Source organism: Podospora anserina, chromosome 6, assembly GCF_000226545.1.
Source record: "Podospora anserina S mat+ genomic DNA chromosome 6, supercontig 2".
In the NCBI taxonomy this organism is placed as follows: domain Eukaryota; kingdom Fungi; phylum Ascomycota; class Sordariomycetes; order Sordariales; family Podosporaceae; genus Podospora; species Podospora anserina.
Window position 1 is genome coordinate 1,683,119 of NW_001914857.1, and position 27,243 is coordinate 1,710,361.

At 51.8% G+C, this 27,243-nt stretch overlaps 10 protein-coding genes across 10 annotated transcripts, besides 1 other annotated feature; 3 read left to right on the forward strand and 7 right to left on the reverse strand.

Moving 5' to 3' along the window:
• Positions 1 to 1,182: 1,182 nt before the first annotated feature.
• PODANS_6_1950 (uncharacterized protein) lies at positions 1,183 to 2,715 on the reverse strand (the record flags this gene model as incomplete). Its single annotated transcript, XM_001910275.1, has 1 exon — positions 1,183 to 2,715. A coding segment is annotated over one exon (1,533 nt), but the record flags the coding sequence as incomplete, so codon positions are not given.
• A 2,242-nt stretch (positions 2,716 to 4,957) lies between these two features.
• PODANS_6_1940 (uncharacterized protein) lies at positions 4,958 to 6,707 on the reverse strand (the record flags this gene model as incomplete). The annotated part of the gene is made up of 7 exons (XM_001910276.1): positions 4,958 to 4,980; positions 5,033 to 5,082; positions 5,137 to 5,209; positions 5,273 to 5,806; positions 5,891 to 5,996; positions 6,079 to 6,120; positions 6,333 to 6,707. Coding segments are annotated over 7 exons (1,203 nt in total), but the record flags the coding sequence as incomplete, so codon positions are not given.
• A 576-nt stretch (positions 6,708 to 7,283) lies between these two features.
• PODANS_6_1930 (uncharacterized protein) lies at positions 7,284 to 9,462 on the reverse strand (the record flags this gene model as incomplete). The annotated part of the gene is made up of 3 exons (XM_001910277.1): positions 7,284 to 7,638; positions 7,695 to 9,216; positions 9,276 to 9,462. The coding sequence occupies 3 exons, from the start codon at positions 9,460 to 9,462 to the stop codon at positions 7,284 to 7,286; spliced, it is 2,064 nt and encodes a 687-aa protein (XP_001910312.1).
• A 606-nt stretch (positions 9,463 to 10,068) lies between these two features.
• Positions 10,069 to 10,765, forward strand: PODANS_6_1920 (uncharacterized protein; the record flags this gene model as incomplete). Its single annotated transcript, XM_001910278.1, has 3 exons — positions 10,069 to 10,132; positions 10,215 to 10,561; positions 10,619 to 10,765. The coding sequence occupies 3 exons, from the start codon at positions 10,069 to 10,071 to the stop codon at positions 10,763 to 10,765; spliced, it is 558 nt and encodes a 185-aa protein (XP_001910313.1).
• A 1,259-nt stretch (positions 10,766 to 12,024) lies between these two features.
• Positions 12,025 to 14,362, reverse strand: PODANS_6_1910 (uncharacterized protein; the record flags this gene model as incomplete). The annotated part of the gene is made up of 2 exons (XM_001910279.1): positions 12,025 to 14,046; positions 14,219 to 14,362. 2 exons carry the CDS (start codon positions 14,360 to 14,362, stop codon positions 12,025 to 12,027), a joined length of 2,166 nt encoding a protein of 721 aa, XP_001910314.1.
• Positions 14,363 to 14,921: 559 nt separating this feature from the next.
• Positions 14,922 to 16,116, reverse strand: PODANS_6_1890 (uncharacterized protein; the record flags this gene model as incomplete). The annotated part of the gene is made up of 4 exons (XM_001910280.1): positions 14,922 to 15,275; positions 15,517 to 15,552; positions 15,613 to 15,709; positions 15,779 to 16,116. The coding sequence occupies 4 exons, from the start codon at positions 16,114 to 16,116 to the stop codon at positions 14,922 to 14,924; spliced, it is 825 nt and encodes a 274-aa protein (XP_001910315.1).
• A 940-nt stretch (positions 16,117 to 17,056) lies between these two features.
• On the reverse strand, positions 17,057 to 17,765 carry PODANS_6_1880 (uncharacterized protein; the record flags this gene model as incomplete). Its single annotated transcript, XM_001910281.1, has 3 exons — positions 17,057 to 17,206; positions 17,371 to 17,518; positions 17,722 to 17,765. The coding sequence occupies 3 exons, from the start codon at positions 17,763 to 17,765 to the stop codon at positions 17,057 to 17,059; spliced, it is 342 nt and encodes a 113-aa protein (XP_001910316.1).
• Positions 17,766 to 18,154: 389 nt separating this feature from the next.
• Positions 18,155 to 19,072, forward strand: PODANS_6_1870 (uncharacterized protein; the record flags this gene model as incomplete). Its single annotated transcript, XM_001910282.1, has 5 exons — positions 18,155 to 18,212; positions 18,299 to 18,333; positions 18,433 to 18,524; positions 18,591 to 18,899; positions 18,961 to 19,072. 5 exons carry the CDS (start codon positions 18,155 to 18,157, stop codon positions 19,070 to 19,072), a joined length of 606 nt encoding a protein of 201 aa, XP_001910317.1.
• Positions 19,073 to 19,704: 632 nt separating this feature from the next.
• Positions 19,705 to 19,849: a repeat region (rgion quadriplique le chromosome 1 et sur le chromosome 2).
• A 223-nt stretch (positions 19,850 to 20,072) lies between these two features.
• PODANS_6_1860 (uncharacterized protein) lies at positions 20,073 to 22,172 on the reverse strand (the record flags this gene model as incomplete). The annotated part of the gene is made up of 1 exon (XM_001910283.1): positions 20,073 to 22,172. One exon carries the CDS (start codon positions 22,170 to 22,172, stop codon positions 20,073 to 20,075), a length of 2,100 nt encoding a protein of 699 aa, XP_001910318.1.
• Positions 22,173 to 23,182: 1,010 nt separating this feature from the next.
• On the forward strand, positions 23,183 to 23,851 carry PODANS_6_1850 (uncharacterized protein; the record flags this gene model as incomplete). The annotated part of the gene is made up of 1 exon (XM_001910284.1): positions 23,183 to 23,851. The coding sequence occupies one exon, from the start codon at positions 23,183 to 23,185 to the stop codon at positions 23,849 to 23,851; it is 669 nt and encodes a 222-aa protein (XP_001910319.1).
• Between the last annotated feature and the right edge of the window lie 3,392 nt (positions 23,852 to 27,243).

Below are 27,243 nucleotides of genomic sequence, written 5' to 3' on the forward strand. Positions count from 1 at the left end.
GACCGAACGACTGGCCAGCATAGTCAAAACATCCCGCATGATAACCATTTGCCGCGCCTCTTAGGTTAGCCTGGTCATGAGTACAACTCAGACTAAAACAGGGTCTAAACTCCTCCCTCAGTTCCCTCTGCCCGGTCACCTGGACACCTCGTGCACGATGTTGGTTATCTCGTTTACAAACGGACGAGATACTCGGGAGCTTCCAGGAGCTGGTATAGGTGTTAGCGATGTGTTCACTGTTGTTGCCTTCATTTTCAGGCTGCTGCTCACCTACCTGAAGCAACCATCATCTCTTCATCCTCAATCGGGAATGTGCAGAGTCGGCATCGTGGAGGGACACAGTAACCGACCCACTCATCATCCTCAGGATGATGGCTTCCACCATCTGATACGAAGCTGGATCCTTGTCGACGATGACATGATGTTAGCAGATTGAAGGCGGATGAGAGAATAGAGGACATGGAAAGAAAGGCGAGAATGTCAATCTTCAAAATAAAGTTGGTTGAGGGAAGTGAAGGCAACCAAGACCTAGATGTCGATGAAGATATCAGTTATCCTGGGTGATGTACATATGCTCGCCTGCCACCTCATCCAAGCCACCGGCCTAGACACTGCCAAGGTGTAGCCTCCCCTCAGGTGTGTCCAAGACAAACTAGCCGCGGAGGCTGTGGCAGTCAATGAACTCGAAAATAAGAGCAAGGTAGACCGCCTTTTCCCGCTACCTAACTACTGTCTGTGTTTGTTGCCTACTTATTGTGTTGGCGAGGTGGAAATGAGAGCCCCACTTCTACACCACACTCCTCCTGCTCGGTCTCATATTGCAATCAGTTCACATCGAGACAATCGCCGAAAGAACAAGGAGAATTCCACAATCTGCTTTTCTATTACTACCTAGATTTAGTAACTCCACGGTACGATATTACCACAAAAACAGCAAAACATCACAAACTCCTAGTCCCATGCTTCCTGTGTTGAGTTTCAGGCCCTTGGTATCCTTAATCCCAGGTTATTCCAAAATCAGCCCGACAGAAAGGAAATGTCCCACCCTGGATCCCTCTCTACCCATGACTGCTCTTCGACCCATGATCCTCCTCTCCAGTCTCACCGTACATCTCGCGCTAAAAACAAAGACACAGTAATCAGCAAATCATGTTCTCATTTCTTCATGTCCCCAAGAAGCCCTCATTCTGGATGATGATACCGCTCCTCCTCCTCCTCCTCCTCCTCCGCCTCAGTCCCCTCACTGATCGCCCCCATAATACCACCACCACCACCCGCAACCTGCACATACCCATACGCCAGGTCCGGCCCCAACACCTCCGTAGGCGGCAGCAGCGGCGGGTACTCTCTCGGCGGAGGGGCAGGAGGCAGCGGGGGCAACGGCCGGTCCAGCCTCAGAATCTCATCATAAGGGGACAAGGGATCAACGCCAAACTCATGGGAATGAAAGCCTACCATTGCCCTCGCCATCCAGGCCAAATCCTCCGCCCTCGTCGCCTCCGACGACCCCCCATCCATCTCACCCGACACCACAGCATTCTCATCCGTAGCAGCCGGCGAATAAAGTGACCTCACACTCTTCAAACTCCTCCCACTGCTGCTCAACCCCCCCGGGCCCCGACTGCTGCTCGGTCGAGCAGTCACACTCGGCCTCCCCAAACTACTCGGCAACGACTTTGAGCTCCCACTCCCCTTCTTAATAGTCGAATACCTCGACCCCGTCCAAACACTTGCACTCCCCTCCTCCACACTGCTCGCCATCTTCCCATACGCATAACTGCTCCTCTTCTCAAAATCCGCCGCCGCCACCGCCGCCGCAACCGCGCTCCGCCTCGGCCCGTAATCCGAACAAGAATAATGCCCCGGCGCCGACGACCCGTCCGGAATGTGAAACCTCTTGTCAAACCGCGAGACCGCATAGACATACACCACCACCAGCTCAATCCCAAAATTAAAACAATAATACGGCGCCTTGCCGTGATACCAAGCCGGGTTGTTCACCGGCCTAGGATAATACGCAATCACCGCCCTGAAGATGGCCCCCGCCGCCAGCAACAAAGCAGTAAACGTCAAAAGCGCAAACTTTGTCCGGAAGTGCCCCTCCCCAAACTTGTCAATCTTGGTCCGTCTCGGTACAACCGCCGCCAGCGTCACCAACGGGATCGGCAAAAACGCAAAGACGGCCAGGTACGTCGCGCAAAAGAGCTGAATGTTCCGATCAATCATCCTCACCCCCGGGTCCTGCGTGAAAAAGCTCTGGACCGTCACGCTGATAACCATGACGAGCAACGCAATCAGACTCCCAAACAGGACCCTAAACAGCCAGGTGATGCTCTTACTCCAGCCAAAAAAGGGATGATAGGCCCGGATGATTCTTTGCGCAAAAATCAGGTTGGTGATGAACAAGATGAGCACCCCAGCCGCGGTGAAGATTTGCGAGGCAATCGCAACGTTGACGTCCCTCGGTTTGGACGCCCAGACTATTCTCATGGATAGGGCGACGATACGCGCCATGCAGAAACCGAAGAGCAGGACCGAGAAAAAGAACTTGTACGATCTCCGACGGTTGCGCTGGAAGATGGTCATGTTTGTTGCCGCGCCTGCTACGAAGAGGGCGAGGAAGATGGCGCAGATGGGGATGTCGGGAGTGAGGCCGGGGACACCGCCCGAGGCGGCGGTGGGGGGTGGGAAGGGGCCATTGCCTGCGATTCGGGGCTAGAAAAGAGATAAGTTGATGTGAGAATACCCGATCAAGACAGGAAGCAACATACCGCTCCCGCCCCTGTAGCAGCCGGTGCAGCCGGTGCAGTTGACGGCGCCGTCGGCGCGGCATAAGTAGAATTGGACATTCCTGCCCTCCTTCACCGTATCTAGTCCACTCAGGACTTTGATATCATCCAAATAAAAAAAAACAATAAGAAAGCAGTAAGAAAGCAGTAAGAAAGCAGCACCACTGAACGAACGATTGGCCTCGGGGAACCGAATTACCTAGAAACTCGCCAAGCTCTCTGTCCCAATGTATATATGAACTTGTAGGGACGATCAACACGGCTCAAAATAAATCGCCAAGATGCGAGAGAACCCAGAATCAGAAAAGAGGAAGAATGAAAGAGTAAGAGGGAAAGAACGGGTCTCGAATCGGTAGACGGATTTCAACTCACCGGGCGCCCACGCCTCGATCTCTGACCCGAGATGCAGATTGCGTTCGTCCCCGCCTCAAAACAGAGGGTGAAGGAACCAACACGTCAACCTCTTCTTCTCCTGCACGCCCGAACCACGAAACCTTCAGCACGAAAAGAAAATAAAGGAGCGAACAATGCAGCTAGAAAACCCAACAACAAAAACCTGTAACCGAGCAGCAGGAAACTAGAGGGCTGGGGACACTGTCAAGGTATAAGAAGCAGGCCGTAGCGGCGATCGGCGGCGCTTCTTTGCTTGTTTGTTGACATCCATCGTTGCTCTCCCCGTCGGATGCTACTATCCCGGCGGTTGCGTTCGAAAATGCTCTGGGTTCAGGCTTGTTTAGCGGGTCAGGTTGACCCAGGGACCTTTCTTGAGAGATAGGCCTCCTTCAGTGTTCAGACACTCATTGCAGAGGAACCGACCGCTCGGTTTCATGTTAGCCGGTCTTAGCTCTCCCGGAAACAGAAAGGCTTGCCCTAATCATGGTTAGCAATCCGTCCAGAAGAGCTCATTTTGTTTTGCTGAAAAGAGTATTGAGGGAGCAAGAGGAAGCTTGCCAACGGTGGTGTTGACGAGGCGTGACGATACCGTGTCTTCATACCAGTATCTCGGGCTCCCAATTAGCACGACCGGTCTCGAGTTAGGTCTCGCGCGGTCCTCTGTTCGCATAACGGTCTGGTGTTTGTGGTATGATTTGACTTCGGACGGATCGAACCCGAGGCTGCAGACGGCATGAGAAAGCCTCGGCCAGCGAGAAGCTGCGGCTGGCGTCGGTGTTGTTCATCAGCTACATCGCTCGTTGCCCAGAGTAACCGGACCGCCGGGTTTGAAAAGACCGCGCGCTGTCCTGCTGGAAATGGAAGTCAAGGTTGCGACTTTGGCCAAGATGAGGATGAAGAGCAACTCCCTCCCAAGTTCATATTTCGCTGAAAACCTTGATCTGTACCTTCCGTGTTATCCAGCACGCCTTCCATACCTATCAAAGATCCTCTTCCACTTCCCCCTCTTCCTCCACAAACCCTCAATGCGGATGTTCTCATGGTGATTTCCCTAGGACTGTCAAACTTCCATCAGGCAATCCCGTTATCAGAAAGACCCCTGGATATGGTGTTGATGCTTGAACTGCTGTTATTCAAGCCCATGTGCATGTCCTGGAGGCCTTCAGCAATATCGCCGGGTTATTTCAAACTAGCTGTACTCATCCTATATCTTTGATCAAACACGAGAGAGACTTTTGCCTGTTTATCGCCCTGTAATAACTTCCGTCAGTTGGGTTATCAGCTTTGTTTCATTCTGGATAAACATACCATATACGCCTAGCCCCATTCTCTTTTCGAGATTCCTCGTCTTCGTTTCCTCACAAACATCTTTCATCACTTTTCACTGCAAAAGCCAAAGTCCCAAGGTTGAGAAAAAAATGCCCATTCACCTGGCCAGCCTAGTCTAATCCCGTTCTTCTAAGTGCTGCAAACGAGATGTGAAGATGGGATGCACCTATTCAAGTCACTTCGCTACCGTGACCACCGGATGTGAAACTGAAACATGTGCCTGTTTTTCCTTGTGCTCAAGAGACAAGTCGGACCATCTTGCAGTTGATACAATGGGCATTGTAGTCTGTCAGCCGCCTCCAAGTGATCCTCGCTTTTCGCTCTCCGACCTCGACGGGTATTCTGACAAGTGAACCATGGAATTGTATCAATAGACGCTTTGCCTCCCTTATTAGTATGCAATCACCGCAGAGGGAACTGCGATGCTCCAAGTCTAGGTCAGCTGATCAAAGGAAGTAATCCGGAGTCCCTGCGTGCCGTCATTAGCATGGTTCAAGATTGAGGTCAAAGGGGTTCCTTACGGCGAGAGACCATAGGCTCACCGGCCCGAGGGCAGGGATCAAATTGCAAGCTGTGAAGTGTTAGTGTTGCTCTCCACTCAAACTTGCTCTGCAAGAGCACATACAATGTGTATTTCAAGTGTTCGTCAATCTCCATTATCGCAGCTTGGTTACCACATCTGTAGCAGTAATTGGGCGCTGTGGCATATTAGTAACCTGTCATTCCCCAACCAAACCGAGAGCAGCCCAAACGAAACCTACCAGAGAAGATTGTGACAACATTTCGGTCTTGTGACCAGTTGTAACCTTCCATCACAAGCTGATGCGCGCGGGCAATCAGCGTCAAGCCGTTGTTGTGGTTGAAAGCCTCCGAGATATCCTGGCCGAACGTATACCCGGCGCCACGGGGGGAAATACCCCAGCCGCAGCGGTCATCAGGGTCCGACCAAAGGAGATCGCACATGGGGCCCTCATGAGGCACTTCTTGAATCCGATCGAGAGCTTTGATGTTATCGAGGGTATCGATACTAGGCGAAAGACCGCCGTGCAGACAGAAGATCTGGTTATCGATGAGAGCGGTGAGGGGGAGATAATCGAAGAGATCGGTAAAGTACTTCCAGACATTAGCATTACCGTACTTGCGAAGGCACTCGTCGTAGAAGCCGTAGACCTGGGTGATCTGGCGCGACTCGTGGTTGCCTCGGAGGATGGTAATTCGTTTGGGGTATCTAATCTTGAGCGCGACGAGGAGGGTGACCGTCTCGACCGAGTAGTAACCTCTGTCGACATAGTCTCCTGTAGACAACCAGATGTGTTAGAATCAGGACTGTCATGGTCGCCTGCCGAGGCATTGCGAAGCGAGGGTCGAGGGTGCCATACCCATGAAGAGATAATTGGTGTCGGGGTTGGGACCGCCAATCTTGAACAACTCCATAAGATCGTGAAACTGGCCGTGGATGTCACCGCACACCGTGACGGGGCATTTCTATCCATCCAAACAAAACATAAGCCTTGAACGCTACAGATGTGATGGCGGGAAACTTTAGGGGTAGATCGGATATACATACGACAGGTTGTACGTTGGATTCTCCCTGGAGAACCTCACGTGCCTAAAACCGTCAGACCGTCAGCGACTATTTCATCGTCATTGTGTGGTGTGGCCATCAAGGTGTATCGACATGTGCACGCGACCACAGGCTCCTTTGGCAGATGGTGGTAGGCTGCAAGGTCGGTAGCCAAGGCGGGGAGGGGCCATGGTCGGCGCGCGCGGCGACAGAAAGGGGGAGGGGGCAGCAGAGGTAGAGAAAACAATCCAACGGACCTTCTCGCACAATCTGTGCACATCCGACTCGGTCAGCTGCTTGCAGGCCATCAGGCTCTCGATCCAACCATCCAGAGTAGGGATGGTGGTTTCCTGAACCTGGACGGGTGGCAGGTCGGTGGGAGCGCGCCCGACATCCTCCATGGTCGTATCCATTATGACGATTGCTCTGTAAACTCTAGAAGACGGTGTCGATGGTAGTGGGTGTGCTCGACAACAGAATGGTGATGATGCTAATTGCAGTGCGGGAATGCTGGGAGTGCTGGGAATGCTGGGGGCAGTGTGGTTCGCGAGAGAGAACTGGAGGTAGCAACGCAATGACGTTAGGTTGCGAGTCCACAGGCGCGGCGCGGCTTGCTCTCCTCTCTGCTGGGCTCAAAATTGGGCAGGTGGTGGTGGGTAGGTAGGAGAGAGCTGGTGGCAAGTCGCAGTTGAGGCTTCTCCAACAAAGAATCAAATGGCACGCAGCTCGGGGGTCGGCCAAAAACACGTCGCTTACACCGTTAATAACAACACAAAGTGGGGGAGAACGGTACAGAGGGTATATCAGCGGGCAATCGTGAAGTTGTTCCGCGCAAAAGAGAGAGGTGCTGTGCTGTGGAAATTGCGGAGAGGGCGCTTGTCAGCTCTGGGCTGCCACCAGCTGCAAGGCCCAACGCGGGTTGGAGGTGGGATGTTAGGTGAGCATTCCTGGACTTGCCCCACCTCCTTATTCCCAGCAAGGCGGTGAGTCGTCTAGCCAATCACGGTGCATTATTCATTGCTTGACAGGCAGCTCACTCAGCCTTGTATATATTGCCCTGATTGTATGTTTGTGTATCTTTCTTGTTCCAAACCCATTTTATCTCACAATAATAAGTCTACATTATTTTTCATTACCACTACAACCACACCAAAAACCCCCCAAACACACCTCAGGAGATAAACAAATCCCCCATACACCTATTAGGCTTAAGACAAGCCCAAGCCAACCGGCCCGTTAGAGCCACTCTCGGCCCCGGTCTTGACATTCTGTCCGACTAGATTGCGAAAATCCAGGCCAACCTCAGACAGCATGTCGGAATGTTCCTTTGCCCGATCCATGCATTGAACCCACACCTCGTCGCCTTCTTCGGTACTGCTGAGCTGCCGAGCAAGGATTCCGTTGAAGGCATCCACTTCCTCCTTGGCCCACTTGACACATGCGCTCATCATGGGAGGCGGGAAACACGCCTGGAAACAGCTGACGGTGTTTCGTATGATGGTGAAATAAACAAATGAGATCTCCCAGATGTACAGATGCAAGTCGCCCTTGAAGATGCATTGTCTGTGTCATGATTAGCTGCGTAATCCAAACATTTCTCTCCATTAAAATCGACTTACCTAGATCGCTTTTGGATTATCTCACTGCGGGCCTCCAGATACGCCTCTCTGGCACGGTCTTCAAAACCGAGGCGCGTTAACCAAGAAACATTCTGCTTGGTCTTCCGCTGGTGGTGATGCGTGGAAGTGAGCTCACGGGCAATCAAGGCCGCCAGCTTGGCACACCTCTCCTCAACTTTGAAGGTAATAAAGTCATGCGCAATGGCGTTCTTACGTAGACCCAACGCTAAGCTCTTCAACTTTTCGATGCGGGCGACTGCCAGTTCAATCTGCTGGAGAGCGATATTGATATCCAGCTCATCCATCTCGCTCTCGACCCAGCGAAGGTTCTGCTGCTTCCCATCCACCTCAATGAGCATATCCTTGATATCGGACAGCGTCTCGAGCAGCTCAGTCTTTTGCAAGAGACCAGGATCGCGCGACGCAAAATAGTTGATGGTCTCCTTGGCCTTGTTGGTGGCTTCTCTTTCAGACTGGAGGTTCCTGCGCAATTCCTCCACAGTCTTGCGAATGTTGAGAATCAGCGTTCCCTTTTCAGGATCTTCCGGTTTCTCTGTCCGGTAAATAAAAGACTCGTTTCCTCCACCGCCGCGAACCATGATGGCATCAGCCAACTTGTTCCTACCAGCTGACGAATCGCCTGTCCCAGCCATATCCACCACCTCCACGTCCAACAAATGCGAGCACCGGTCAGCCACCAGCTTCGTCATTGGACCCCTCCCATCAGCCCCCCCAGGTCCATCCGTCTTCCGCTTCTTGCGAGACGCGATTAGTAGGTGGTCGTTCAGGAGGAATATTTGCATAGACCGTCTAGATTTGTAGGTCGCATTATCGAGCTCTACCCACGGACCTGCATTTTGAACAACATGACGACCAGGGACGTTTGGTAGAAATTTCTGAGAGCCTTCTACGTTCTTGTAGAGCGCTTGCATCTGCGCGCTCCAGAGTGCCGTTCGATCAGCGACAGAGCTGCGCTTGTCCCGCTTGCTGAGCCCTGAAGGTATCTCATTGTTGAAGCTAACGGGTTCGGTACTGTTGGAAGCCGAGCGAAGTGCTGTGGTGTTGGTCTTTAACTCCGACATCAGGTTCTTGAGAGTGCGCATCTCGCCCTTGAGCTTCTCGGCCTCCTTGCTGATTTTGATGAACTGTGTGCGGTTCTGGTAGACATTTTGCTGCAAGTCAATCGAGGCGCGGCTCTTCAGCTGGCGCAAAGCAATCTCATACTCGCGAATCTCGTCCTCGGTGGCCTCACTAAGGATCTCGGCGACATAGTTCTCGACAACAAGGTTCGGATCTCGAAGAGCCCTGACATCGACTTCGGGTGTAGCTCCAACCTTTCGACCACTCTCACCTCCTCTAGACGGTGGGGGCCGGCGGTCTTGAGCCTGGGCTTGAACATACTGGTCGAGGTTGCTAAGAGCTGGCATCGGGTTGGCGGTTGGATCGAAATCGGTGGGGAGTTGGTTGAAGCGGGTCGAGTATCTCCGTTTTACAAGATCGGACGTCTTATTTTCCAAGCAGGCTGTCAGTCAGGGAGCACAGAAATGTAGTACCAAAGCGGCTGCGAACTCACCTTTCCACTGCTCTGCGGCGGGGGTCGGGGCCGAGCAGGCGGGGCCTCTTCCGCGATGGACCGGGACCCGGACCTCTGAGAGCTCGCATCATTTTGCTGCAAGATTGGCCCGGAGATCTTGATGGGGGCTGCCTTGTTCTTCCTCTTTCCGCCGCTTCGCAGCGATATCTTGAGCCTATCCCGATCTTCAGACATGGTGGGCGATTGGCACAACAACAAGGGATAAAAGTACAAGCCAAAGCCAGAAGCCAGAGGGATAAGCCGGAGGCAAAGTTAATAGAGAAACGACGGTGTTCTGCTCAACAGAAACACGAGCTTGTGACAAGACAACAAGCGTCAGCCTCCTTGGCTACAGGCGCGCAGGCTGTTGTTGATGGCTTCAAATTCACAAGGCCGATTCCCTCCAACCACCAGCGACGTTCCCCTGCGTTTCAACCAGTGGAGCTAGATGATGCAGCCGCTTGGACCGTGCGCTTTACATACCTACGCTAGCGTCATCGCCCCGCCTGGACTCTCTGGCCCGGGTCCCGTGGACAGAGCTTGGCAGTGAACCTAGATCTCGGCCGGCAACGGGATGAAAAATTACCAGCGGCACACTGCGAACCTTCAGCAGACTGCAGCTCAGCTCCCACCTCCCACTTCCCACCACCCATCCAGCCATCCATTTCAAGCTACCATCCGACCCGATCTCTCCCCGCCTTGATCTCGGTTTCCAGTTGCGCCCCTCGGCCAGAACCTCGCCAGCTCACTATTTATCAACCCGCCTCTACCCCTCACCATAAATAATAAGCCTCTGTTACAATGGAATCTTCAGCGACAAGACCTGCCGTCATTGCTGTGGCCGCGGTTGCTACTGGTCTCTTGGGTGTGTTCCGGCCCGTTCCAACTTCCACCTCCCATCCCTCCCTGCACCAGGCCGCAAAAAAAGCTAACTGCCCTCCTCACAGCCTACGCCGTCTACTTCGACTACCGTCGCCGCAGCAGCGCCGAGTTCAGGAGGGAATTGCGCCGCAACGACCGCCGCCAGGCTCGCAGCGCAAAGGAGCAGGCCCTCATCGATGCCGAGGCCCAGAAGCAAGCCATCTACCTCGCCGTAGACGAAGCCAAGGCCGAGGGCTTCCCCGACAACTCGGAGGAGAAGGAGGCCTACTTCCTCGAGCAGGTTCAGATCGGTGAAACCCTCGCCGCCGACCCCTCCAAGGCTCTCGAGGCCGCCCTCGGCTTCTACAAAGCTCTCAAGGTCTACCCCACCCCTGGTGACCTGATCAACATCTACGACAAGACTGTCTCCAAGGTAAGAATGCTCGCTTTCCAGTCCAACTCTTGACTGTCTTACTGACCCTCGCAATAGCCAATCCTCGACATCCTCGCCGAAATGATCGCCTACGACGGTGCGCTCAAGATTGGCACCAACTACACCGGTCCCCCCGGCGTCGACATGGCCGCCCTGATGCGCGAGATGGAGGAGATGGGCGTCAACCCAGCGGACATGGATTAACCACTTTTCTCCGACAACAAGACCAACACGATCTGGAAACGACGATAATGAGCCCAAAAAATGGACAAGATGACGACGGCTGGACTAGGATATGGGAGAGCACCTGTCGCGTCGGGAAGGGAAAGCAAAAAGTCAGCCAGGAGAGAAACGGGAGGACCTCGGCATATCGCGATCGAGACAACGGAACTGTCATTTTACGGGCGCGCAAGCAAAGAAACACAGTCAACATATCACTCTACTCGGCGAAAACGGCAATCTCTCTCTGCTCTGATTTTGTTCTTTTCCCATCCAGACACAGGGGCGGGAGACGGATTTGATTTATCCCTTCTTTTTTTTGGGTTTAAAAAGAGAGGGGAGTGTATAAAAGACGCTTGTACATATAGACAAAATATCATGGGATGATGATGATGGGTAAGGTAGTGCGGGGCCGGGAGGTAGGGGGGGAAGGGAAGAGGGGCAAACTTGGTTTCATCAATGGGGGGGTATGGGAAACTGGGGGTTGGGGCGGCAAACCAAAAGAAAAAAGGGAAAGGGGTTTGCTGGGGCGGGAGGGCTTCTGCTTATGATCGGTTCTGTAATGAGATAAACACCACCACACAACACCCAGTGATTAAAGTAAAAAAAATAAAAAAGTTAGAAAATTGTTGGGGGGAGGGTTGTGTGTGTTACTGTGACACGGGATGGGAGCATGTGATGCTGTCCCGCGGTTCGTATGTTGGAGATGAGGGGAAGCTGCTTGGGTTTTGTGCTGGATTATGCCCCTGAGATGAAGAGAGCGGGAGAATGTGAAGCCTCTGGGCAAAAGAAGCATGGTGACCTGATTTAGAAGAGACAAGTCTTCTAACACTGTTCACTTGGTTTTCCGCTCGTGTGGTTTAAAGCAACAAACTCGAGGCGGGTTCTATCACACACAGCATGAAGAGATTGTTCAACCAAAACTAATGTTTGCAAACAATCACCAATCTTGCCATATTCACAAAACCGCTTTCAACAGAGGGAGACATAGGTATGGTCAAAAAGAATCCGAAGAACGCAAATCACCTCCTTTCACCCTTTGCGATCTTCGCTACGTAGGTAAGTAGGTAGGTAGTCCCTTCACTCACCCAACACATCACCAACAAAGAAACCTCAAGTACCAAGTGTATTGTATCACGTATGTATCATGAAAATGTCCCACTTTTCTATTTTAGTAGTCCATTCTTTACATAATCCCCAAAACTCCTTTTGAATCCCACACTCCATGTCTTTCCTATAAACCCCTATGAAACTTCCACCGGCCTCCCCTTCCTATCAACCCTCTGATCCCTCGGATCAAACCCTCCCCTCCCCCACGTGGCCCACTCCGGCGTCTCGGGCCCCATATACTCCTCCGGCGTAAACTCCCCATCCGGCCCCCTCTCCTCCAGCAGCTCAAAAAACCTCTCGTAATCAATCCTAGTATGCCACTTCCCCTCCTTCTGAAACCTGTCACTCGCCAGCAAGATGCAGCAACTGTGCGCATGTTCCGCCGCAATCCCATAATTCAGCCCCCTCTTCTTCAGCGCCTTTTCTAGCGCTACCACAAAGTCACACACCTCGTTGTAAAAGGGCACATTCTGCATCGTCAGACCTGCCGAGGACGAGGTGGATGTTCCGCAGTAGGTGACACCCTTGATTTCGACAAAGCAAGGGAGTCCCTTCTGGACTAGGTCAGCGTAGCCTTCCACTTCGTCTTCGAGGTTAAAGTCCTTGACGAGGGTGAGGCGGAATACCGTCCGTTGTTGGAAGCGGCGTTCGCGGAGGATGTCGAGGCAGCGGTTGAATCGCTCCCAGAAGTCGCGGTGGAGGGGTCTGTCGATGCGGCGGAGGGATTCCTTGTTTGAGGCGTCGATGCTGACATACAACTGGGTGACGTGTTGGAGGGCGGCGAGTTGATCGGGGTGCTGGGCGTTGCACACAAGGAAGGAGGAGATGCGCTCCTTGTGGAGCATACCGAGGAACTCGTTGATGTGAGGGTAGAAGATGGGCTCGCCGACTAGTGACAAGGCGCAATGGCGGATGCGCATGGCCTCAGCGAAGCGCTCTGCTCGTACTCCAGGGACGCCGCGCATCATTTTGATCTTCTTGTAGTGATTCTCCTTCACACCGTTGAAGATGAGATCTGGGGGATCCACGACCCAGCGCCAGTTGGTGCCGACGGGATTTGTGCCGTGGCGCCAGCAGAAGACGCACTTGTTGGAGCAGGAGAGCGATGGTGTGGTTTCCATGCACTGGTGAGAGTTGATGCCGTAGAAGGAATACTTGTAGCAGGAGCCACGGCCGCGCAGGGCAGACTTTGTCCAGCGGCAGATCTTGACACCCGAGTGAGAGCCGACGATGGCGTAGCCTTGCTTCGTTAAGGAGTTATATGTGGGTGAACCCTTCGGTACCATTTCCTTGATGACGGCCGGGGCAGCAGCCTTCCTTTTTGGCTTGCCTTCGGTTGTGAAATCGACCGCGATCGGCCCAGACGACTTCTTCCCAGTATTGCCGCTCGCCGCCATAATCTGCCCAAGATCCTCCAGATCTCCCAAATCCCCCGAGCTCTTGGACTTTCCATTTTGCTCAGCGCTCTCATCATACACCTCTCCATCATCATCAAGTTCCTCATCATCACTCTCAATCGGATCACCAGAACCAGGAATACCCTCCCCTAGCCCACCATTCTGCTCAATCTGACCCAACACATCTACCAACCCACTCTTCCACTCCGCCAATCTCTCCTTCCCGTCCCTCTTCCAATCACCCATCCCCAGCGGATACGCCCTCTTCCTCCCACTCAACTTCGCCATCCACTTATCCACCTCCTTCGCCTGGAAACAATACCCCTCCTCCTCCGTCGGCCACCCCTCCCTATCCCCAAACCCAAACACCGAATACCCCAATATCGGCGCCAACGGCGAGGTATCAATCCGGAAGTCGTGGTGTGTTTCCTGAAGGTGCTCCAAGAAGGTATCGTTGATACTATCAATATTAAAACTCGGCAGCAGGATCAAATAAAAGTAATCCACCTTCTCCTCCCCCTCCGTCTTTGGCGGACTGATGAAATACTCATCATAGTCCACCTCCGAAAGATCCAACACCTGCGGCGGCAAGAATGTCGTTTGCTCCCCTTTTGCCTTTGTCAAAGCCTCCTTAAACGCCCCCGCGAACTGCTTCGCGATCTTCTCGGTGCTCCCCGTCAAACAAGAGAATAAAGACCAAAACTTGAATCCTTCCCTCGCTTCTCCCCCTTCCTTCTTCACCCGTTTACTCGCATCACCCTTTATCCTCCTGCGGCCCGGCGATCTTCTTCTTTACCCCCTCTTTCTTCTCATCATCACCCGACGAACCCTCCGAGCTGGAAACTTTCTTCACCACCACCTTGTCAAGTTTCTCTGTTATCGTCGTCGTCGTCTTCTTCTCGTCCTTATTCAACGCCCTCGGCAAAGCCACCAATTTCTGTTGCTCTGATTGTGCGTCGTTCAACCGGAGGTAAAATCTCAAAAAAGTAAGGATAAACGCCGTCGAAAGCAAAATAGGGATGCGGTGTTCGTGCCAGAGATCTACAGCATCTACAATATGAGGGGAACACAACATATTAGCCCACCATACAAAGCGAATGGGACCTAGGGATGGGGGAACAAAACTCACAGTCCATCACCCTGCCCATGATGGCGGGGCTGAACCCTTCCCAGTCATTGTGGAAGACCATTGCCGGCGGCGTTGATTGATTTGCTGCTGCCTCAGCGCGATGTTGTACCACGTTCCCTTCTCGAGATGTATATGCAGGTCGGGTGTGAAAAGCTCCTACTCTGCTGCTACGACACAAAAGGGCGGTTGTCGCAAGAGAAAAAAAGATTTGAATTGGGGTTGTCTGGATTGATTCTCACCCGCCTCCCTGCACGCCAAAAACTGGTGCCCCGCACTAAACGTCGGATTAAGCTTCCTTTCCCTTATCGTTGGACCCCTGTAAGTGGGAAGCCCCGCTAATAACCGCTGGGCGCTGGTTGACGGTGTGGTGATCCAATGGGAGTTGGAGTGTTGAGCATCTCAAGACAACATCAGGTTGAGACAATCCAGAGTTCTGTATACATATAAAATCTACATGTTTTGTATCTATTCGCCAGAATGGGTATCACATCAACCAACACCCCCTTCACCTCTCCTCCTCCACAACTAAATCCTGTAACACATCCTCATCCTCCTCCTCATCATCCTCACTCTTCCTCCTCCTCCCCTCAACCCCATCATCCTGCGTCGCCAGTGAAATCCCATCCACACTTACACCATCACTCATCACTGCTTCCTTGGCCCCCTCATCCTTGCTCCCAATAATGACATTCCCCGCCACAAGCATCGCAGCCCCCATCCACCACAATGGCGGGAGCGCCTCAGAGAAAATGGCAAAGCCGAGGATGGCGGTGATGAAGAAGTTGCAGGAGGTGTTCATGATTGAGACTTGAGTCGTAGAGTTACCCTTTGAGAGGGCTTTTGTAAAGAGGGTCCACATCTAGGCAAGAGTTAGTGCGACTTGAAAGTGAGGGTGTTGTAAGTGGGAGGGAGGTGAGGGGTGGGGGTTGGTGAAGAGGCACAATTGGTATTATTCGCAGCCTCGTAGGGCTGGACCACTCAGCTGAGGTGGTGGATGCATGGATTTGCGCGCCATTGACGCAAGGGGCAAGGGGAAGAGAAGGGCGGGGGGTATGCAAGTATCAGGCCATGTGGAACACATAAGTGAAAACGGTACTTACGATGCCATTGAAGACGAGATTGAGGGAGAAGAAGGACTGTTGAAGATGTCAGATACATAGCTACATGGCTTGATTCATAAAATGGAGTGAACTTACACCTCTCACACCAACCTCAACAATCCCCTCAGCCTTCTCCAGGCCAACAAGGCGCGCAATCCACATCGACAGTGTAGTCGTCAACTCAGTCGTAGTCCTGCAGAGATTAACATCGTCATCAGTTTGAGCCCCAGACACACACTCGACATGACAAAGAATCACTCACAACTTGGCAAAAACACCATTAAAAGCAGCACAAGCCCCGCTAGCAAGCGCATAAACAATCCACTCGTTCCTTTTCGTCCAGCTCGCCGTCGATGATGGCACACCAACCCCATCAACGGCTGTACCCTCCGGAAGGAGCGGACGCTCCTCATCTGATAGCCGGCTCATACCACGCTTGTCCTTCTCATCCTCTGCAACCGTTGGCTGATTTGGCGGGGCTCTCTTTTTGAGAGATGTCACGTTCGTATCCGATGAAGAAGTCACAGCCGAGGAGGTGGTTGTTGTATCATCCAACCCAGAAGCAAGCCTGCGCTGCGCCTGTTGTCTTGTCGTTGGCATTGCTTGAGTCGTCGTGGTGTGGGGACAGACGCGGGCCGCGCTGAACAAGGAAGGCCGACTGGCTGGCTTTAAAGAGCAATTGATCCCCGTCCGTTATCGAATGGGGGTAGCGGATGGCCCGGAACAAAAGGCCTGCGGTTTGGGGACGCACAGAAGTCCTCGGTTCCTGTTTTGTGCCGTTTCCAAGGATGTGGGATGGAGGTCTTGGCTGAGGTTCGTTGTTCACGAAAACGGTGTCCCAATGTTGGTTTTGGAAGTGGTTGTCAAAGTTCGAGTCATGCAAATCTGAGACTTGGAAGCGGTGATAGGTGAGATGGTAATTGCTTGATGAGTTCTCAATTACACTTGTGAGATGAGTGTGTTTCTTGACGCGATGTTGGATTGATGTCAACTCTGGCCCCTGTAGTGGTGCACGTGCCACTGGAGAACAGGGGGGCCTTTTCAGTGTGATGATACCTTCATTTGCAGACTGTTTTACTTAGATACCTGGTAATCTCTTTGCCCGCTTTTGAGCAAGTTCAGAAACTTCATGTCGTATATATTCAACATATATGGCCATCCCCTATCAATCAAGGTGGTGGGCAAGGCACGAATGCCGATTGGCTCAGTTCATCATCACAGATTCCCAGGCCATCCGGCCGAGACACATGAGAACAAACGATATGTGATATGAGGGCCTCTTCAGTCCCATGTCTGTTTATCCCAATGGTTTTTTGCTCAAGTCTCGACGACTGGTGAGCTGCTGTATAAATAAGATCTCTGCTGGTGTGTAATCTCAAAGCAAACCGCATATGAGAACCTCTAGGTTGACCATAAACGCCTATAAAACGCCCATACTATGCCCATATGCCTCGAAAACAAATGCCGAACTCCAGCTTGCCATTGCAAAAAAAGAAAGTCCATGATGTGACAAAAGCTCAGGTCGCTTGGCGAACGGCGCTTACTTGTCGTCGTTGCGCTTCGCGCTGCAGCTCACAATCTTCACCTTGTCGGCGACGACCGATCCTTGGTTTCCGTCCATCTTGAAGGTGACATTGCGGATCAAGAAGGTCCAGACTTCATCACAGAAGCGATATGTGTCGAGGGAGCCCTGTAACGTGAGAGGAGTGTAACCTCGTTGTTAGCCTTGCATGTTCTTAACCACTCGCCGTGAGAGGGCAGGCAAAGAAGGGTTGTGTGTATGCAAGGGTTATAGATGGGTGTTCGTGTACAGCGTCCCTCAGGTTAGGAATGTGGAAAGAAGATGGTATTCACCTTGAAAGTCAAGCGCTGCTTAACCTTTTCTTGTAGCGTCTCGGCAACAACACGATCGAACTGAGTCAGCACCTTCATGGCGAGCTGAGGAGCGATACTTTCATCGCCAATCAGTTCGTCGAGGGCATCCGTCAGCGTCAAGCCGAGACTGTATCCCGACAGGGAATGTCAGCAACTCGACTTCCTGATTTTACGATATGGAGATGAAGAATGGATCTGTGTTGGAAAGAAGTGGGCAGCAGTGAAACGGCTTGTTTTGCTCTGCTATGCTGCCTTGGGGTGCGCCACCGCATCCGCGGATGGGGCTCGCGCAGCCATCAAGAGGGCGGATTCGTGCAAGTAAATATGTACCTTCCATGACGATACAAATCGTAAAAGCCGGTGTTCGCCGCCATCGTGTCTGTATCTTATGTCTAGTGCGATTTTCTTGATACCGCAGGGTCTGATGGCGTGGTTGTTTGATGAAAAGTTCAAAAGTTTGGGTGGTTTAAATACTTCTGGGGAAAAGGAGGGCTGAGAAAGCTGGAAGCAGGCGAAGCCGTCTGAGTCACGTGCCAAGGGATCCACTTGTCTCCAACGCAGCAGCTGCGGGCTTGGCAGTTGGCGGCGCTGTGGACTGGCTCATTGGACATCTGTGTTTTGGGGAACCTGGAAGCAACGCAACGCATCAAAGCCGATGAACGAACTGTCGAAGCTCTGGAAAGGGACCTGACGACCGCCTCCTTTTCGATCGACAAGCATCGGCACGAACCCGAACAACGGTGCAATCAATACATCAGTCAGGATGAGCTTAACGTACGGGGTTGCGGGGATAACAACCCTCCTGACAGTGGTGGGAGCTTGTGAGTTGCCTACACCAGCGCAGCAGCATGCATGGCGAGATGGCCATCATGAAGAGTTTCCTTTGCTAACCACATTGACTGCGCAGACATGCTTTTTACTGGAAACGGTGAAGCATTCAATGTACGATTACATCCGTCCATCCGTTCGATCTGTTCCTATCAGCGCAAGCCATCATCACGCGGTCTCGACAGCATGCTTACGACGAATCGCTTGTTCTAGGTCGGCGCCTTTCTCGAATCCGTTTCCCCATACGCGTGGGCAGACACAGGCATTGCCCTCTGTATCGGCCTTTCAGTAGTAGGAGCAGCATGGTATGGACCAACCCCTATCGTTCTGGGCAGAGCAACAGCATAATAACATGGTGATGCAAACTACAGGGGTATCTTTATCACCGGTTCCTCCATCCTGGGTGGTGGTGTCAAGGCCCCCCGAATCCGAACCAAGAACTTGATCTCGATTATCTTCTGTGAGGTCGTCGCCATTTACGGCGTCATTATGGCCATCGTCTTCTCCGCCAAGCTCGCCCCCGTCGAGGGCGCGGATGTATACTCTGGCAGCACCTACTTTACGGGTTATGCGCTCTTCTGGGCTGGTCTGACTGTCGGCATGTGCAACCTTGTTTGCGGTGTTGCTGTTGGTATCAACGGTAGCGGTGCTGCTCTTGCCGATGCTGCCGATCCCACTCTGTATGTGCGCCCGCGATCAACAACATGATCAAGGTACAGCTACTGACATCATATGCCACAGCTTCGTCAAGATCCTCGTCATCGAGATTTTCAGCTCCGTTCTTGGACTCTTCGGGCTCATCATTGGACTTCTCGTTGCCGGTAAGGCTGAGGATTTCGGAATGCACTCCTGATCAACTTTTCAGTCCTGTCTTGTCTTGTGGTTTTAACTACCTCTAACGTACCATTATCACACACGCATCATTCAAGGATGACGAAACGGTGTACATTACACATATCTTACACAACACAACACACCACCACATATATGACGCCGCCCCCCCCCTCCTCCCCACACCCAAAAAGAAACACGCATCCATGAGAATTTGAGACTGCTATAGCGAGCGTGTCTTGTCATCGTCGTCGTCGTCGTCTGTGTTGTAGTAAGCAAGCTTCATTTTTTTCTTCATTACACCTGGCGTTTTTTGGAAGAAATTAGGGCGGTAAATGGGCTATTAAGGGGGTATGGGTTGGTTGGTTGGTTGGTCTTTATTGGCATTGATGATGATGGACAGGCATATGTATTAACTTGGGGGATGGGGTTGGGGGATAGGTGGTGGGGAGTGTGTAGAAGTAGAGTTACTCTTTTTTTGCCAAGGTTATTGTACAAAGGAGAACAGAGTCAAAGAGACTGGCTATGTTGATTGATCTCTCCAAAACAGTGATGCTGCTCCTGCCACACAACCAGCATCAGGTTGCTCCTTCCGCATCATGTGACTACCACCAAATGTCGCTCCTCCCCTTCTGGGGTTTATATACTGCCTTTCTCGCTCCTTTCGTCACTGGACGAGTCTCCTTCGACTCTGCTCTTGGCAAATGGCTCAGCAGTGTTGGGAGTCGCGGCACCGACTTTGGTAAGGACCAAAGAGTACCAAGGGGCGTCCGTTCGAGTCCAAGTAAAACCACTGGTTGTCTCTATCCAACTAGCAGAGCTAGTTGGTGAGCTTTTTGATTTTTCACTTCTCCTTTCTTCACCAGGCGATCATTTTCTTTTCCAGAGGTACTTGAATGCCACTTTCTTTTTGCTCGCTGGTGCAGAGAAATATATAACAGCCATAATTCAAATCTTGTGGTTACGCTACATGGCTTCAAAACTTCCTTGTTCGTTTACATCGTAAGTTAAGAGACAAAAGATCAAGCCAGCTCACTCCTCAACTCGCCCATCATCAGCGCCTCGATTTTTTCTCCCTTTTTGATCGGACCATTACCCGCCGGCATGGTAAGCAGTGCGTTCGCCCCTTCCAAACTTCCTACTTTGGAACTTCTCTGCCCGCCTGTGCTAGTGGCGATGAGTTTCCCCTCCTTCGAGACGGTCACCATGGCGCGGTGGTATTCTGGCCGCGATTTATCAACGGGAAAGTCGTGACCTAGCACCACTGGCACTTTTGGGAGTCCTACTGGACTAATACCCGCTAACTGATGCAAAGCAGGGAGAACAAACAGATAAAACGTCACCAGCGCCGAGGCGGGGTTGCCAGGGAGGCTGAAAATCATCTTCTGGGATTTCGTCCCGTCATTGTTCTTGACTGGGACGGTAGCGAAGGTGGTGGGTTTGCCGGGCTTCATGTTGACTCTGCCGAAATGGATTGTCCCGCCAAGGGAGCGTTCGATGGTTGGTTTGAGGAGGTCAAATTCACCCATTGAGACGCCGCCTGTGGTGAGGACTATGTCGGAGGATCGAAGGGCCCGGCGGAGGGTGGTCTCGAGGTTGGATTGCTTGTCTGAGACGATCCCGAGGTCGAGAGGGGTGAAGCCTGCTTGGGATATGACTGAGATGAGGGTTGGACGGTTGCAGTCGCGGACCTCGCCGAGGGATAATTCGCGGGGAAGGGAAGGGTCAACAATTTCGTCGCCGGTGGAGAGGAGGGAGATTGTGGGTGGAGAGTAGATTTTGACAGATTGGGTTCCGATGCTGGAGAGGAGGCCGATAGAAGCTGGGGAGAGGCGGGTCTTGCTTGGGAGGAGGAGGGTGTTGAGGGGGATGTCGGAGCCGATTTCACGGATGTTGGCGCCGGGTTTGACGATGCCGTCAGAGAGGATTTCTACGGAGGATTCTTCTTCGATTTCCTGGCCGGTGGTTGGGTGGGTGGTTTTGGTCGTGGAGATAAGGACTGTGTCTTCTACCATGACGACGGAGTTGGCGCCCGGGGGTAAGGGCGCGCCGGTGGTGATGCGGGTAATCTGGCCTTCTTTCAAGGGGACGAGGTTGGAGGAGGGCGCGGCATGGGAGGTAGAAACTACGGGGTAGACTCCGCGGAGGTGCCCAGAGGAGGGGACGACAACGGCATAGCCGTCTACAATACTGGCGCGGAAGGCTGGGACGGGAGCGGAGGCGTAGATGTCTTGAGCAAGGACTTTGCCGACGAGGTCAGGGGTGACTTTGGCGGTGGTGGTTGTGGGGTATGTGGTGTGTTTGGCTATGAGGGAGAGAGCATCGTCGACCGAGAGCATCGGGTATGGGGAGGAGCGGTGTCTTCGGCTGGGGCCGAGCGATGGGTCGTTGGATTTGGGGTTTTCAGAGGAGAGTCTGACTAAGTTTCCGTGATTGTGTCCATGGCCGTGGCCGTGCGAATGTGTGTGTCTATGACAGCTATGGCCATGGTCATGATGGTGTGAATGAGAGTGACCGTGAGTGTGAGCTTGAGCCTGGGCATGGCCCTGGGAGCCCACTCCTGCTTCCTTCTCAAGTTTCTTCACTCCGCCAGAGTGAAGAGCTCTAGAATTGGCTCCGGCTGCTTGAAGACAAGCATGTGGTAGTGTCTTGATCACAGCTTGGAGGTTCTCTTTGGCGCCCTTGGGGGACCCAGGAAGTGTTATTATGACTGTTTTGTTCCTCACGCCCGCAACGGGGCGGGACATCATGGCAAAAGGAGTGATAGCCAGAGAAGCTGCTAGCATTCCGTGAACGAGACCAGGGGCTTGCTTGTGAAGTAATGGCGACACAGCTTCAGGGGTGCGGTCAGCAATGGCAAAGCCGGTGCCACCCGTTGTCACAACCAAGTTGATTATGTGTTTGCCTTCCTCCACAGGTTCCGTCCAAGTGGTGATTTGACGCTGGATTTCTGCCGAGTCATCGCTCACGATATGAGTCTCAGCAACCGTCCATTGGTTGCCACCATCCTGCTCGAACACACTGCGTAGTGTAGCTTCTGCGGCATCGGTGGAGGGGTCTTTTGCAGCTGTCGTTGAGACAATCAGAATGGCTGCTCGCAAAGCCGGGGATTGGGACGACATGGCCTCGGCTCTTAATAGAGGTTAAATTCACAAATGAGGAATGCCTTTTGTAGTTGAAGCGAGCAAAAAAGAGAAGAGATGTAAGATTATCTATCCACAAGATGCTCAAAGTGGGGGATAGATGCACTTCCGCGGGGTCAAGATCATGGTGTAAAGGTGGGGCAGCTCCAGGTTGGTGTCATCGTCCACCGCTTATCACTATCAATCTTCCCAGACTCCTTCCCACAGCTCTACCATTCAGGACCACCATGCTGCTTACCACCGGTTTATCTTCAAAGGTTACCGGCGGCTGGTTCATCCTTGCCCATCGGTGGTTTGTCTTCAGCGTTTCAGGCTGCGCCTCAAGCGCTGTGCATCTAGTACAGTGCTTGGACGAGTCTCACCAATGATGGCCTTGTCGCCCATACTGTGGTCTCGTCAATGGCCCGCTGTTGGCTGAGATGATATTCATCTGTCCCTTTGCATTAAACTCTAACTCCTTGCCTTTGAATTCGACGTTTCGACTTTTCTTTGTCACCAGGCCTCGGCATGGATAACGACAACAGCAATTCCCGTCCCGACTTTGTCGATGACTCCGCGCGCAACTTCGATCGCGACTCTGATCACGACCCTGATCACGACTCTGAACACAACCCCGATACCCCATCTGATTGCCCATGGGTTGGCTTTTGTGTCCCTCGCCGGTGTCGCCTTTGCACCTACCCAATTGAGCCTAACGAATGGATGGTAGCTACCAGTAAGTTGTCTGACTCCTACCCCAAACACAGCTATTGCTAATCATTGGCCAACCAAGACTTCATGGTGAAGTTTACTCTGCGTTCATAAATAATGAGCATAGTATTGAAGATGTACCAAGATTGAAGGAGGAGTTCAGGCCATGCCCTCCAGCCTGTGCTCATGATCAGTCTTATTTGAACGGATCTGTCCCTGTATATCACGCAGAATGTTTCGACTATGCAGGCAATCCTCGACACGACCTCCTCACCATCACTGCCTTCTCGTTCGAACCAATGCCATCATACGATATCAAACGAAAAAAGAGGATGGTGCAGCTTCTGGCTACCAAAATGGGTGATATGTGGTGTCACCTTCCTCATGAGCTGTGCCTTATGATATCCGAGCTTGCGGTTGGGAAGTACACGATTGCTATGCTACAAGGACTGTATACTGCCCCTGAAGACCTACACCACAACCTGGATCTCTCGCAAATCATCTGGGCACGGTATATTGACATTGGGGTTTATAAATACGTCTGTGAACTCTCCAACATACGTCGAGCGCAATGCTTCCGGAAATTGTACGACCCGGAAATGACCCCCGATGTCAACATCTTCTATGTGCTAGAAGATCACCTGGGCATGCGGGACCTGCTCTTTTCTAGTACCGAGAGCAAGCAAATGAATCTTTCATCCGAACATCTTGGACCAGGATTCTGGTGGCGGGTTCTCTCGTCCCCCCAGGTACTCCAGGCAGAATACGATGTAAGTGCCTCTTATTCACCCGAGGGTACACTTGGCCGACCATTTTCCATTTATAAATGGCGTGAAACTCCGAAATATAGTGAATGCGCCAACATATTCATCGAATCTCCACAATATGACATTCTCCGCGCTATTGCCGCGGGAGAACGTAGCTACCCTCAAGCTGTATTGCCGCCCTCTATCTCCTTTGCAACCTGAGATGCCTTTGGAAAGTCTTCAAATGGTTCCATTTCGAATCAATGGACCGGGCGTCACTGGATATTCATTCTGCTGGTCTGAAGGTCTCTATTATCTTCACACCCACTACATAGGTGAAGATGACCTGGCTATATATAATGACTTCGTCATCTTAACAGAGGATCCAATCTGGATACATTTGCCAGTCGCACCGGATGAATATATAAACAGCATCTGGTTTCGGCGTGCTGCATACACCTCAGAGATTGCCTTGTGGTAAGGAACCCCCAGCAGCTGAGAGCCACGTCACGGTACTAATTGTGGATTTGCAGATTGTAACCAACAAAGGCAACGATGTGATTACCAGGCCAACAGCCGCAACCCCTATTGAGCCTGGCTCATTGCTCTTCGACAAGTTTCCAAACGCAACAATTGAATTGGAGCCGGCTGATAGGCCCACTCGACAACGGGGAGCCCGTTCAGACATACTTTAACCTTTCCAATCGGGGTGTCAAGGTGTTTGCAACGCTGCAGCCAAACATCGCTATTAAGCCCGGTCCAGAACCGCCATCATGGCTCCGTTCAGCCTGCTCTTATGAGCCAGGTTCCTCGTTCGCGTACGTGGCGCATATGTCTAATGTATCCCAAATCATTGCCTGCAAAAAGAAGGTGACATATTCCCCCAGAAGACTTGGAACCGCGGAGACGTATTTTGACTGGTGGGGGTCACATTCGCCAATAATCGGCCTCATTCTTGTGTACGCCGACGGAACGAGAATTCTTCTGGGGCAATAGCGTATGGACTCTGAGACTTTGGCATTTGATATTCAACATCTGACGGCCTTATACATGGCTTTCAGACATGCTGGCATCGACAGGAACTACCCTTATCTCTCAGAAATCTGTCTTTCCGCCCCAAGTACACCCAGCAATTTCCCAGCGGCGTGGCGCTGGCTCAAGATAGATCCTTGTCAGCCAGACTCTCTGCGGTGGTGGACTGTCAAGGGGCTACACAGTGGTTCTCATATGGTATATGGAGACCAAACTACCTACGACGATCAAGGGCCCCAAAGCTGACAAAGACCTACGACCTTTGGAAGTTACTGGAAGTCTACACCATTTTAAACAGAAAATAAACCTTTCAAATATCCTTGTATGCCTCTCAACTATCTTTGAAAACATATTAACTATCATTCAAGGCCTATTCAACTGTTTTTAAGGCATATTGATAAACTTCTCAAGTCTACTAACTATCTTCTAAGGCCTATTCATTTCTCTTCCAAATCTATTATTATGTTTTGAGGCATGGTTTACCGTGCAGATTCCCCACAAATTCGAAACACATATGCTTTTGGATACCTGAATGAAGCCCCCTTAGCCACTATACTTTTAGGCTCACAGATGTCCAATTTGCAGGTAAGTGGATATCAAAGACACTCTGGGTCGCCTCAGTTACCATGGCCTCGCTGTTTCCATCATCCGTTGGCCTTGCCCTTCCCCATCCCCTCGGGATAGATATACTGTACTGGTCCTCACGGCCTTTATTCAAAGCTGCAGTGTCCATCTTTTTGTTAACGACATACCCTTGCTAGTGTCATCTTACCCCTGTAACACACTCGGCATGGATGTGTGAGGCATTATTTCCGAATGACTTGATAATACATACTCATCTGTCGAGCAAGTCATAACTAAGGTAGGTAGGGGACAGCTATGATCTCTGTGGATATCCATCGTAGCCTCGACGACACCCAAGTGTTCAGTGAAGACCTTGACAACTGTCCCCGTTCTCCGATACATTGGTATCTCTAAAGATAAGATATCCTCCTTTGTCGTTGTTCTCTTCTTTTCTTCAACAAAGAAAGCCTCCCACTTAGAAACCGCACACAAAGCATTATCCTTTACTAGCAACACAATCTCATTGTCTATCTCCTCATACTGAACAATGTATTGTCTTTACCCCCTGAGCCAAAATGTATATAAACCCCCTGCCCCTCCCCCTGCCCCCCAAATCCCCTTTCCTCCCTTATCATCATCATCATCATCAAAAATACATCCTCCACACCTTTCTACTAACCAAAACAGCCTCCCACCACAACAACCTTTCATCTCCATCTCACTCACCAACAAGGTAAGTTCTTATTATCTCACCCCCAACCCTTTCACAACCCCCCCTAAATCCTCAAAATGACCGTCATCGGCTCCACCGCTAAATTCACCTCCCCCCACCTCCGAACCAAGAAGCAGTTTCACCGGAGACCATACACTTCTCTCTCTCAATCTTCTACCGCTGCGGCGGCTACTCCTTCTCTTATTTACAAGACTCGGACTGTGGTCACCACAGACGAGGAGGGGTTTACTACCAGGCAGAGGATTAGGTATGTCTCTAGCGATCGGGGGAGGACATGAGTGGAGGAGGGGGAGTATATAAAGGGGGAGAGCTGGGAGGTGGTGGTGTAAACTCTAAGGTGCGGGTAGGTGGGTGGTGAGTAAGTACATCCGGCTGGGCTGGATGAGAAGAGGAGGACGGGAGGGAAGGTGTGGATGATGATCACAACTTTTGCCTTTTTCTTTTTAGGATGGGAGATAATAATATTTTTTTGTCTTGACTTTGCTTCGTTCCCATGAAGACTTGTATGTGATGCCTTAACTGTAATACATGAATTGGTTTCATGTCTTGAATCTACTGTTCTGTGGTCTATTAGTGTTGTGTTGAAGTTTGTCCGCAACCTGAACTCGGCATGCAACAAGTCACCATATAGTATGGCAATCCCTTCGGTGGCCATCTTTGTGTACCATGGCAGTAGGTTGGTAGTAGCATCAGAAGCAAGGCTATTTTCGGCAAATGTATGCCTCCTATGCCATGTGAACAGCTCTCCCGTCTGTGTGTTGCTGTGTACAGCCAGGAAATCTTCCCCGGATCTGCGTTATTTTTGCCATCGGTTAGATCTGACTGAGCGGTCAACAGCCTGTTTAGGTAGGCAGATCTTGATCGCGACAATAGCCACCGGGAGTCCAGACCCTCTTCCCATCGACGTTAAGCATAAAGATGGGGCTCAAAACAACTACCGACACTAATCAGGGGTCCTCCCAGACAAGGTTGCGGCATTTGAACATCGTCTATCTCTCTACCAACCCTCCAGTGTGTCAGGATGCGGGGGAAGCTGGCAGCAGCTGCTTCGCTTGACAGTTACCGAGAGGTCTCTGTTCGGTTCAGGTTTCTTATAAGGCCGGTAAGTACAGAGCTGAATTTGGTCCTGGGGAAACGATGTGAAAAACGACACATTCGCTTGCTCGTTGGACGGCATGCTTTGTTATGCATTGAGAAACAGTTCTGTTTGGGTTGGGTTACGTTGGACCATCTGGAGTTCGCTTCGCCCAATCTGGCTGCTGGGTGTATGAAAAGGGGTGTCAGC